General features: G+C 44.8%; 1 protein-coding gene and 1 pseudogene across 2 annotated transcripts; one reads left to right on the top strand and one right to left on the bottom strand.

Moving 5' to 3' along the window:
- Positions 1 to 2,287: 2,287 nt before the first annotated feature.
- LOC306933417 (proepiregulin-like) lies at positions 2,288 to 7,249 on the bottom strand. Its single transcript, XM_079515630.1, has 5 exons — positions 7,058 to 7,249; positions 4,631 to 4,714; positions 3,856 to 3,976; positions 2,946 to 3,092; positions 2,288 to 2,417 (listed from the first exon to the last, which is right to left on the bottom strand). The coding sequence occupies exons 1-5, from the start codon at positions 7,095 to 7,097 to the stop codon at positions 2,348 to 2,350; spliced, it is 462 nt and encodes a 153-aa protein (XP_079371756.1). The 5' UTR covers positions 7,098 to 7,249; the 3' UTR covers positions 2,288 to 2,347.
- Positions 7,250 to 8,292: 1,043 nt separating this feature from the next.
- Positions 8,293 to 11,306, top strand: LOC306933831 (transcription termination factor 2-like; annotated as a pseudogene). The gene has a single exon. The product of its transcript is annotated as a transcription termination factor 2-like (transcript).
- The last annotated feature ends 2,272 nt before the right edge of the window (positions 11,307 to 13,578 follow it).

The following is a 13,578-nucleotide window of genomic DNA, read 5'->3' as shown; positions in this document are numbered from 1 at the left end:
ACACGGCTGAATTGGCTTCATGACAGAAGAATGTAAAACATTTTTCATGCAAGATTTTTGAAAATCTGACGACAGCTCTATACCCAAAACATTATCCCTGTGAAATGTGTCCTTCAAATATTTTGCACTATGAACCAAAAAATGAGACACAAGCTGGAGTTAGTGAAAAATGTGTTTATATAAATTAAATTCATTATTTCCTTTTGAAATAGACCATGGAATAAATCCACAAACTGATTTGTTCCTAACCACTTTAACCCTGGTGCATTGTGAGCTCATTTGCTCAGCTATTAGAAAAACATTCAAACATTTTCAAAACATTTTAAGAATAGGCCTTAAGTGGTTAATGCTATAAATTATATTCTAGACAAACAAAGAAGATACAAATAAGAATACTGCAGGCCCCTATATTACACGGATAGGCTCGGTGGGAGCCCAATAATAATAAAAACTATTTGAACAGCATTTTGCTATACAAAGCAACAGTAAATAAGACATGAAATAAATGTTAAATAATACACTAGATAAATACAATGACGTATAAATAAGAAAAGAAAATATCAAGTACATCCCATAACAACCTGTCTGGAGAGGTAATTTGTTCAAGATAATGACTGATATTGCAAGCCAATCTACACTAAATTGATTAAAACTCCAAACAGAGGCACATAATTGCTCAGGGCTGTCCAAAAGGCAGAATTCGGGCATTTATTGCAACATAGGGGCATGATGCAGTGTGTGTGTGTGCGTGCGTGCGTGCGTGCGTGCGTGCGTGCGTGCGTGCGTGCGTGCGTGCACATGTGTGTGTGTGTGTGTGTGTGTGTGTTTTTTCTCACCTGGAGAAATAGGAGAACAAATAAAAAAAGGGGAATAAGATATGTGGAGCTGATACAGAATTTACATGGAATTCTCGTACAGAATATCACGTTCCTGTTTAATGTGCGTCATCCTGGCACCAAAGTGCAGCACAATATGCTTCTGCAAGCCGATGCTTGTCACAGTAGACATGCATGTATTTTAGGTGCATCAATGATTCAATCCATAGTTTACCAGTTTGAATGTTTTAAGGGACATTTGAAACTGAATTGTTTCATAATCTGTCTTCCTATATACGTAGTGTTCTGTGATTAATCTGCATGTCTGTGGGCCAAGTGGTGTAACTATTAAAGTACTGTACTTTCTGAGTGTACTACCCGGTAACATTATGTTCAGAAGGACTTTTGGGAAAAGAGGAAATGTTGGTTCTCTTTGCTTAGATTACAAAAGGCCAGACAGACAGTATCACATACTGTATACTGTATCACGCCCACATGAGCAACTATAAATTGGGCATACTGTAACACTAACCCTAAGCCCTAAACATTACCTCTAAATGCCTAATTGTAACATTAACCCCAACCTGAAGTAAATGTGTCCTCACAAATGTCTATTTCTCAAATTCTAATACAGGTACACTGTACACACACGCACACACACACACACACACACACACACACACACACACACACACACACACACACACACACACACACACACACACACACACACACACACACACACACACACACACACACACACACACACACACACACACACACACACCACACACACACACACACACACACACACCAGGGGCGCCTAACTTTGTTTCCAGGTGGGGGAGCACAGATTTGGACTCATGCGTGCAGCGCGCGCGCAAAATTTGGGCGCGCATGAAGCGCGCACCCGGGAAAAAAATGACGTTTTTTCGGGCCGAGTCGGGTGTCTTAACACGATTCTAACTTTGTTAAAAGCATGACAGCCACTACTAAGAAGTCACTACTGACCTTGTTTAAAAATACCCACATGGTTAACTGCAGGGCTAACAAGCATTGGTAGGCTACTGCACATTCATGTCTGTGTGTGTGTGTGTGTGTCAGGGCCGCTTTTTGGGTAGTGCGAATGGCCACTGCCGCCGCACAGGGCCTCGCGCATGCGAGGCCTCGCGCTAGGCAGTGGGTTTTTTTGGACTACCGTTTGCATCGCAGCCCGTTCCGTCGCAGTTGATTTTTCACCTATTTAAGCTGCGGTCGGTTGTGAACAAAAAAGGTTTTATTTCAAATAATTAGTCACGCATGGACCGACGACCTCTCTCTCTCTCTCGCTGTCCAACAGGCTGTCGGTGCGCTTCGAGCGTGGCGGCCGGGGATATTTTTGGGGGTGCAGTGCGACGGTTCATTTTAATCTGCTGGAGCAGCTGCTCCGTTTTCTCAATGGCTCAGGCGCCTCTGACACACACACACACACACACACACACACACACACACACACACACACACACACACATACACATACACACATACACACACTAAGCATTCTGCACTCCCTGGTATCCCTGATGCTTTGGTCGGAAGGAGCATCTGCTTCTCTTCTTACACCTAGAAAATTACAAAAAAAGAGAAAAAAGCCTTAAATGTGGATTTTTAGCTCCAAAACTGGCCTTAAGACTGCCCTCTCTGTGAAAGCAGGTTTGGTGACTCAGATATAGTCTTCAATTATATTCAAAATGTTGAGCCCTGATAAGGCATAATTGGTATTTTCTTAATAGCGGTTTGTTTGTTTATTTCTTTGTTTATTTCTTTTGCGAGAGAGGGGGTTCGCATGTTGATTCCTGGGACATCACACATTAGCATATTCATGAGATTGTTCCTGCAGGTGTGGCATAATGGCATAATTAATAGATCCTGGAATTGTTAATGAGGACACAGACAGAGCAAAGTTCAACTAATGTACTATAAGACACCTTTATAGGCAAGAAAAATACTTGACAGGGCATAATTGATCAAACATTTATATTGCTCACCAAGTTGGGATGTGTGAACTGCAACTTAAAAGGGTTTAACTGCCTCAATCAGTCATCAAACATTGCACTGTACACAGACACAAGCTCAAGACATCAGCCTTACCATTTCCAGTAGAAGTAGAAGGCTCCAGCTAGCCCTATAATCAGCAGAGCCACACACACAATGATGAGGACCACCTGCTCCTCTCCTACTGGCTGCTTGACCAGCTCCATGTGAGTACATCTGGGGCCATAGTAGCCCTGTTCACAGCTGCAACACAAAGACAAGTCAGCACACATGCAAATAGGTTTGTATATTTTACAGATTAAAGGAATATGTTTCTCAACATTATCCCTGTGTCTTTATCGGTCTAACTGTATCACTAGATCAGCAAACCAGGAACAGGAACAGATTGTCTGAGCGGAGACATACAGTAGTTGTACGAACATGCAAGACTACAGCCATTCTCCTTGAGATCTTTTCAAGAGCCATGCCTTTACAGTGATGTGATGTGAACGCAATGCGTTATCTTCAGAGTCTGAGCTACAAATTGCACTTTGTAAGCCAAAAGTTTATATACAGTAATACAAAAATCACACCCGTGTGAAGTGAGGGGCGCTCTTATCATCATACATTATCATACATCATCTAATTTTGCGTCCTCCTTTTGTCTTAATGTTTGTGTTTACACACTTTTGTCTTCAATGTTTGTGTTTACACAAACACTCAAAGCTGGGCGTGTGGATCGACACGGTTAACCACCTTTAACCTGACATCCTTATTTTTGCAGGTCATTATACTTTTCCTAACTAAAATAATAAAAAAATCACACCCGTGAGGGGCGCTCTTATCATCATACATCATCATACATTATCATATGTCACATTCCATGCTCAGCCAATCAAATCATCACAAATGTGGTACACACAAACACACAAAGCTGGGTACGAGTGGCTGACGCCCCTAAAAAAACATACACATACTTGACAGTGGCACATTACTTAACACTGACACAGTGCACACACTATCTTACTTGCAGTGATATTCATTGACTTCCAGAAGAAGCATACACTGGCCATTGTTGAAGCAGTAGTGCTCTAAGCCAGAGCCACAGCCAGCTGTCATCGACCTCGCCACTCGAGGGTGCTCTTCCACTAGATATAAACCAGTAATGAGATGAGTTATGGCAAGTCTTTAGGCAATGAGGAAAGCATAATCACATACCCCTGTCAGGCCGTGCTGCCAGCCATCTTCCTACCCAACCCCGACACTGACATCTTTCCCCTGGGCGATGGAACAGGTTTTTCCTCAGATCAGTAGCGCTTTGGCAGCCCTCTTATATAATCTCCAATCTCTCACAGAATCACTGTAATTTTCCTCACCATCAAACAGAACTGTTAATAAAGTACCGCTGTGTACCACTATATCCTTATTATACCATTATACACAATGTTAATATCTGCATATGATTTTGGACTTTGACACTTTCTAATAATAAAAGGCACATAAGTTATGTTCCACAGTGAGTTTCCTCCCTGTATTCTATACACTTACAACCACGTGTACCTCCTGATACAGTGGACTAGCGCAGGCACTGGCAGTAATGTCAACATAACGTCCCGTCACAGCTGCAACCACAGAATAACTATAAGCAGATAACACATTTATGTTGATATATGTGCTGCCTGTCACACATCTTGAACATCCTTTTCATGCTGCCCTGTTGTCTGTGTATGTCGAATCTTGTCAATGTGTGCTGTGAAACACAACAGTTCTAACAACACCAGTCATCAGAGTAGGCTACATACCTGTAGATGGGGAGTTGCTTACTGTGGTTTGCCGTAATGAGGAGACACCCTTTGTGAATGCATAAGGCCAGAACAGCATGACGCCTGTTTAACAGAAAATGTTACCCATGTCAAGAATATTGTGGTTCTCAGGCTGTGGATTTGATTTATGATTGGGTTTGAAATAAAAATTATATAGATGATTATTTTTGTTGTTGAAATGTATTCTTGCACCGCAGTGTGTGATATGAGTGTGATATGTGATATAATATCCTGGCTCTTTTCAATACAAAATGTACATGTAAGAAAAGCATGATATATATGTTATTCAGGACACAGTTCAAGCTACAGGAGGAATGGTGTTCTGTACTAGGTCCTATTGTCCCCAATATAGGTCTATGTGAGAATGTGATACTGTCCAAGACAAATTCCTATACATTTTGGCCTATTGCATGCTGCAAATGAGGCTTAATGTATGTGATTATTCAATCAATATCAAAGTGTCAAAGTGTTGCTTGACAACCCGTGTAGATATTGTTGTGTAAACAATGCAGTGAAAAGGACGTGATGTGATGTTGGTCTTGTTAATTGCTTCACATTCCTGTACCAGTCTGAACGGCTTGGGTGATGGTGGCATGTTTAGGCGCTAACGTCCTCCAGGCTTGGCAAAGAATAACATGCTTCGTCAAGTATGTTATCGCAGGCATAAAACCAACCAAGACCTGGCTGCCTTGGTCTCCCTATGATGTGCTTGTTGTTTATTGTCATAAATAATGTATTCACTCGGTCATCCCTTTTCTCACAATAATTTCCATTCTCTTGAGGGGAACATTAAATATTTTAAGGATTTCAGGCCTGCATGAGGAAGAATTTACTTTATTATATACCACAAATGATTTATTGTCAAACGTATTGTTTGTTGGGTACAATCTAACTATAAATGCACCAAGTCTCTCTGTGTGTGTACGTCTGACTCTGGAATCCACGTAACTCGAGAACCGTTCGCCCCACGACTCGGTCGGACCCACGGTTGTCCAGAACCACCCCAAAAAAGGCTCTGCCCGGGCTCTGGACAGGGCCCCTGCCCAGTGTCCATATATGGAGCTGGCCTGTTCTGACATCATTCTGCCATCTGCATAGACTCCATATTTGGGTATGCCTGACTAAGAACTCCATACAATTACAATTTACAATTTAGGCATTTAGCAGACGCTCGTAATCCAGAGCGACTTACATTAAGCAAGAAAGAACAAAAACATGGCAATACATCATATACATAAAGAATAGTTATCATGAATCATACATAATCTAAGAACGTAACAGTGATATATCCTACTATAAATGCGCCACGTCTCTGTGGACGTAACTCGAGAACCGTTTGCCCCACCGACTTCAAATTCGACACATGCGTTCCAAACCACCACAGGGAGTGCAGTGCCCGGCCTCGAGTCTGTGGGACACACCGTTGTCCAGAAAGACCACAAAAGGCTCTGGTCAGGCTCTGCCAGTGGAGCTAATCAGCCAAAGTCCCCTCACCTGTGCAATTTCCCATGGCAACCTCACACCTGCCTATTCATTACTTAACCAGTCCACTTTTCACAGTCAGTTTGCACTTCAGACACAGGCAGACAGACAGATACAGAGATCTCCATATACACTTTAACAGTATGGGCACAAAAGGGACACAGACAGATAGTTAAAACGGGTGCTATGACAAGTTGACAACGGGTATTATTAGGTTCCCAAGTTGCATCGTTCTCAAGTAGGCCGGTGGACGACGGGCACGTAGCTACAGGTCTAGTCTATATAATGAACTATGCATACTATAACTATATAGTGCTATGTCTACAGAAAATGCTATCTTATTACATAAGTTGAGCCATGCATACGGCTGTTGTAAGGTCGCCGCGGCTAGGGCAAGTGCTACGGGCCAAGATGGATATGGGCATAAAAGGGACACAGACAGATAATATGTGGGTGTGGGCACTGCGGCTCCAATGGGCACCGCTCTAGTTATAATGAATTGACCAACAATATAAATCAGATGCTCAACTAGTTTAGGGGTAGAGATGAATGAAACCCTATATATTATAGTATAGGGTTAATGACACAGTCACAGAATAACAGAATGTTTTATTACACTTACACATCCCAATGTTTTAGCCTAGCCTATAGGCTGGACAGGACAACTAGTCTATTTAATTATATTTGGTGTAGGACTATTAAACCGTGTGTGAAGCAAAAATAAATACAGTTAGCCATGAAAGTGAGATGATTTGGTAAAAAGAAATCACGCAAATATCTTTAAAATATGATATTGTCATTACTTTTGCAGTTGCCCAACACCACATATCTGACATGGTGGAATGGATCAACATTCAACATTGAATTTAAACAGTCAAAGTAGACGCCGGTAGACATGCATCTATCCCTGCCTAAACAACATACCGAAAAGTGGCAGGAGAGCTGAGGGCTTGGTGTTCTTCATGGTCGAGTGACTCGAGTAGACACAGCGGCTGCGGAACGAACGATGAACCGTCCTTTTCAATGGTGCTTTCGTGGGAAGACAGACAGAGACGCGACAGAGAGTAGACTATACCTTGTTGTGGGCATTTCCTGTCAGAAGCCTATAATTTAGTTATTCAGGAGCTGACGAAAACCTTTTTTTGTCGGAGAACACCTGAAAACTACATTTTATAGTTTGGGCGTGGTGGTCGACTCATTCCTTTTTCGTTGGGGAGGGGGTAGAAGAAAGGAAAGAAAATAACAGAACACAGACCCATCCTGCACTGCAGATCAAACAATTTGTAAAGGTGCCCGGCCCCGGATTAGTCATATATAATTATATGTCTTAATGGTTATATAATAATGGGGAAGGGGGGAAATAAAAGAAAATACATGCAGCAGCACGATCAACTAATTTGGGCCAATTCAATGGTCTCTAATGGTTAATAATGTTGTGATTAATGAAAGGACTACAGCAGCAGGCCTAAACTAAAATCTCATTGTGATTGATTCATTAAAAAAAATCCGTCACCTCATCGGTTTTATTGTTGTTTGTCAAAGCAATATAGCAGCCAAGATATTTTGTACAATTGAGAAATAATACAGGAAGGTTCTTTCTTAATAGCAATTTTGGGACTATTTCAAGTGACACTGAATTATCTTCTTCCTAGGAAAGCTATAGCCTCAGGCTATTGAATTCTCTTTCATGAACACCTTCCTACAAATACTCACCCTATCATGCATGAAAAAAGGCTATTAATATTTCCATGGTTAGACAGTAGGCCTAAACACATTACATACTATTCATCTGCATTAATCATGCTGTGTAGACTGTTCTGTTTTTTCCAAAACATTCAAGGAACAAAACAAACCATATTTTTATGCCTTTATTAGAAAACATCTTTTTGAAAGATCAAATTAATAAATTAATTCATATATCACAATAAATAAACCCAGCAGCATAAACACAATTTCTCAAGGCCCTTTTAACAGACCTTGTTAAAGGGGAATTCCACTAATTTTACTATGTTATTAATATACCTTAGAGCTGTTGTGTGGAAATAATAAAAATTGGAGGTCTGGAAAAAAACATGGTGAAACACATCTTGATGATGTCATCAAGATGTGTTACCATGTTAATGATTTTTTTTCAGACCTCCAGTTCTAGGAAACACAGAATGGCACAGTGGAGGACAAGATTTCAGTCTTACAGGCGAAGAAAAAGGAGCTGGCCCAGAAAGTGCTCTCTGGAACGGGAAGTTCCGTCACCAAGCTCTCCCTGGCTGACCTCAGGGTCATCTTTGGGATTTGAGGCAACGGTGGTAGAAACGACTTCCACGTAGCTTTCCACCGATCCAGCCATCATCACCAAGTTCATATATCTTCACTGCATGATTAAATGCAAGCCTAAAAAAGTGCTGCACTTATTTGTTCAAATTTCTGTTTTTAACACTGTCATGATGTTTTGTTAATTATGTTTTAAATGTTTATTCTAATAAAACGTTTGATATGGCTTTAAAAAAAAAAGGAAAAGATAATGATAAAGTGACAAGTGTTTAGCTCTCATAAAGAAGGGCGGGTCGGCCCGTGCACACAGTAAAACTAACTCAATAAAATGGGGAAAGAAAGGGGACAGGCCTAGCACCAAACTAATTCAAATCAATCAAACAATAAAATCAATACAAAACATGCAGTGCAGGGGGTTAACAAATACACACCAATAAAAACCCAAAGGTCCCGCAGTGCAGTCCCAAAGGAGGAGAAAGTGTCGTGTGCAGCAGGGCGGACCCGGCCTTTAACAGGGTTACACTGTAACAGACAATAGAGGAAACAATTAACACATGCCAATAGGAAAGCGAACCAAACATACAGTGCCCTAACTATAAACTAAATACAAACTTCAAATAAACAAAACAAAAGGGTAAAATATCTTCCACCGGGAATGAAGGTAAAGAAGAGAGTTTCGAATGAGGAGAGAAGCGTCTCCGGATCTGACGGTGAGAAAAACGTAGTTGCTGAAGTGAAAGAGAAAACTAGAGATGGCCATAGAGAGAGAAGCCAAGAAGTGAAGAACTCTAGTACCTCTAGTGTCGACGCCCCACACGCTGACGGAGCGTGCACAATCCCACCGAGTCCTGACGGGGCCTCCACCCAACAACCAAACGGTGCTATCAAAACCACCGAAACTCAGGAAGAAACCGGTCGCAAGACTAAGGAGAGTGCTTCCGGCTCCTCTCCTGTTGGCATCACTCAGGCAGGCCCTAAAGAAGAGACCTCCCTGTCTTCTGGCAAACCCACAAAACCGCATGCCACTCACTCCAAAGAACAAGATGAATCCAGATCTGACAATGCAAGCACTCCTGTTGATGATGATGATGACGATGACGTACTGTTGGTGTCAGTGAAGCCCGCCACTGGGAGGACTCCTCCGGTGACTTCCGTGCAGAAGACCCTGACCGCCTTCTCAGGGTTCCGGCAGTCTTCCCTGGTCAAAGGTCAACAGGAAGATCCCAGAGAGCTACACAGTCTGCTCTCCGCCCAGCTCAAACAGAAAAAAGCCACCCTGTCTGTAGTGAACGTGTCTGCTTTGCCGGATAAGGGGGAGAGGCTGAAGAACCAGGTCCAAGATCTGGAGGATGCGCTGGAGTCTCTGAGCATCACCCTTCTAGAGACCTCGAGCGGAGACGGTGGTGGTCATCATGCCAAGCCAGCGGCAGCTCCCTGCCAGAGTAACCCGTTCAGTCGACAGGGGGGCACCGTGCTCCTGCCGTGCTCGCCAGCCCCCCCAGGTCCTCTCCACCTGGAGGCCTCGGGCGGCTCCAGCCAGGGCTACAGCCACTATGGAGCAGTCCCAGGAAGCAGCATTCTACGGAGGAAGGATGACCGACCACCGCCTGCTGGCTGTGAAGAACGCCACCTCGGAGGCCATCGACCACCTCCACAAGTCCATGGAGTCCTGCCCTGGTCCCGACACGGAGGTCCCAGACCCCAAGGGAATCAAGGTGACTCTCTTGGCCCATCAGAGGAAAGCTTTGGCCTGGTTGCTATGGAGAGAGAACCAGAAAACCTGTGGAGGAATTCTGGCGGATGACATGGGTCTAGGGAAGACCCTGACCGTCATTGCTCTCATCCTGGCCCAGAAGAAGAAAACCAAAGAGGATCACAAGGACAACGCCGAACAGCTGGACAGCTGGATATCCAATAACGACTCCGGCCTGGTGGTCTCCAAGGGCACCCTGATCATCTGTCCTGCCTCCTTGATTCACCACTGGAAGAACGAGATTGACAGACACGTCAAGACAGGAAAGCTGAGTGTGTATTTGTACCATGGGGCCAACCGGCAGAGGAACGCCAGAGTGCTGGCTAACCATGACGTGGTGGTGACCACATACAGCCTGGTGTCCAAGGAGATCCCTGTGCAGAAGGAGGACGCCGAGCGACCCAGCACAGATTCAGACAAAGTGCCCTCAAACTCGGGTGCTCTGCTGCGCGTGGCCTGGGCGGTCCTGGACGAAGCGCACAACATCAAGAACCCCAAGGTCCAACAGTCACAGGCCGCGTGCAGGCTCCGAGCCCAGGCCCGCTGGGCCGTCACCGGAACCCCCATTCAGAACAATCTGCTGGACATGTACTCCCTGCTCAAGTTCCTGCGTTGTGCTCCTTTTGACGAGTACAAGCTGTGGAAGGCTCAGGTAGACAACGGCTCTAAGAGAGGAGGAGAGAGACTCAACCTCCTGACCAAGAGTCTCCTGCTCAGACGCACCAAAGACCAACGGGACTCTGCAGGAAACCCCCTGGTATACCTTCCCGACCGGACCTGCGAGGTCCACCGGGTCAAGCTGTCAGAGGATGAGATGGCTGTTTACAATGTGGTCTTCGCTCAGTCAAGGTCTACTCTACAAAACTACACGTAGCTTTCCACCGATCCAGCCATCATCACCAAGTTCATATATCTTCACTGCATGATTAAATGCAAGCCTAAAAAAGTGCTGCACTTATTTGTTCAAATTTCTGTTTTTAACACTGTCAATGACAGATGTTTTGTTAATTATGTTTTAAATGTTTATTCTAATAAAACATTTGATATGGCTTTCAAAAAAAAAGGAAAAGATAATGATAAAGTGACAAGTGTTTAGCTCTCATAAAGAAGGGCGGGTCGGCCCGTGCACACAGTAAAACTAACTCAATAAAATGGGGAAAGAAAGGGGACAGGCCTAGCACCAAACTAATTCAAATCAATCAAACAATAAAATCAATACAAAACATGCAGTGCAGGGGGTTAACAAATACACACCAATAAAAACCCAAAGGTCCCGCAGTGCAGTCCCAAAGGAGGAGAAAGTGTCGTGTGCAGCAGGGCGGACCCGGCCTTTAACAGGGTTACACTGTAACAGACAATAGAGAAAACAATTAACACATGCCAATAGGAAAGCGAACCAAACATACAGTGACCTAACTATAAACTAAATACAAACTTCAAATAAACAAAACAAAAGGGTAAAATAACAGTGGAAAACAGTGGCTGGACTGGTCCCTTTAAGGAAACATAAAAACACATTAGTGCCAGCCCTAGTAGTACACAAACACTGTATTCAAATCATTAAAAGAACAAACAATAAAACCTACTTTGATTTGCAGTGAATTAACAGTGCAATCAATGTGAGGGCAAGGGGGACATCAACATCATCACAGCTACAAGAGAAGACAGTGAGGTGATTAGAAAGCTGCATTTAAATACACAAATACAAACACATGCAGTGCATAGAAATGTGTACTGTTTTACCAGTCTCTCAGTCTGAGCACAGCAGCAGGTCACTTCACTTGTGTATGATGAATGTCAGTTGAAGACTGAAATACAAATAAATACATTTAAATAAGGTCAAATAAAACAATATCGATACAGACTAAAATGCTAAAACAATGGCCAAACGTGGCATGTGCCGCAACAAACAGCTTTGGCCTACCATGCTTCCTCCATGAGAAGGAACACCAGTTTCTGCAGGAGAGTCAAAATGTCTCTCTACTAGGAGGAACCAGGCTTTTGTACTTCCTGCTGGTCATGTGACTAGGTCACATGAATGGTGCAGTAGGTCGCAAGTTATGCATATAACTATGGTTCTATGAATACCGGATGACCGCCAGAGGGGCGGTGTTTTCAACACCTGGATATGCATCACGCGCTCGCGCATTGGTCGAATATTAATACCAACACTGTCACTCGTGACCCCCTGTGGGCGTGAGCCACCTATATAGGTGCCCAGTTCACAGGGTTCATCCTCATGAAATCTTTTCGTCGGGATTCCGAGTGACAATGAACTCTGGCGGTCATCCGGTATTCATAGAACCATAGTTATATGCATAACTTGCGTTCTATTTCATACCTACTGACCGCCAGAGGGGCGGTGTTTTCAACACCTGGATGACTCATACCAACATGGTCACGAGGAACCTGCACTCACCGAACCTCAGTTGCAGGTCGAATAAGCGGACAGCACTGCCGTCGCCACAGGATGAGGGGCGGCCACATTCACCCTGTAGAAGCGGGCAAATGTGCACGAAGAGGCCCACGTCGCTGCAGCACAGATATCGGCCAGCGGGACACCCCTCAGTGCGGCCCAGGAGGTGGAGACACTCCGAGTTGAGTGACACCTCACAGGGGGAGCCGGCAACCCCCGGCGCTCGTAGGTCTGTAAAACGGCGTCCACCACCCAGTGAGAAAGTCGTTGTTTGGAGACGGCATACCCCTTTCTGTGCCCTCCATAGCACAGGAAGAGGGCGTCTGACTTCCGGAAGTCTATCGTCATGGCGATGTACTGCCTCAGGGCCCGGATGGGACACAACCCAGCGGCAGGGAGTAGCCCCTCCGCTCCCGGCTGCGGGGTGAAAGCTGCCAACCTGACTGGCTGGTTGACATGAAAGGTTGAGATCCTCTTGGGGAGAAAAGAGGGGTTGGGCCACAGTGTGACCCCAGACCCGTCCGCAGCCCACCTAACACACTCGTTAGCTACAGACAGGGCGTGGAGCTCCCCCACCCGCTTGGCGGATGTGATGGCAAGGAGGAAGGCAGTCTTGACTGATAACCACTTGAGGTCAGCCCGCTCCAGCGGCTCGAAAGGTGCCGAGCACAGGGCTTCCAGCACCATAGGTAAATCCCATGAAGGCACTCGGGTGACGTGTGGGGGGTGCAACCTAACGGCCCCTTTCAGGAAGCTACCCACCCATGGGTGAGACCACAGGGTACGCCCGTCGACTGGCACATGCCGGGCTGAAATGGCGGCCAGATACACCTTCACTGTATTGGGCTGAAGACTCTTGTCCAGCAGCATCTGCAGGTAGCGGAGCAGCACCGGCACAGAGCACGTGGCTGGGTCCACACATTGTTCTTCACACCAGCCACAGAACAGCCTCCATCTGTTCGCATACAGCGCCCTAGTGGAGGGCGCCCTAGCGTTGAGCATGGTGCG

Source organism: Electrona antarctica (assembly GCF_951216825.1).
Source record: "Electrona antarctica genome assembly, chromosome: 12".
NCBI classification, from domain to species: domain Eukaryota; kingdom Metazoa; phylum Chordata; class Actinopteri; order Myctophiformes; family Myctophidae; genus Electrona; species Electrona antarctica.
The sequence above is the reverse complement of the archived record's forward strand: the minus strand, read 5'-3'. Positions and strand labels throughout refer to the sequence as shown.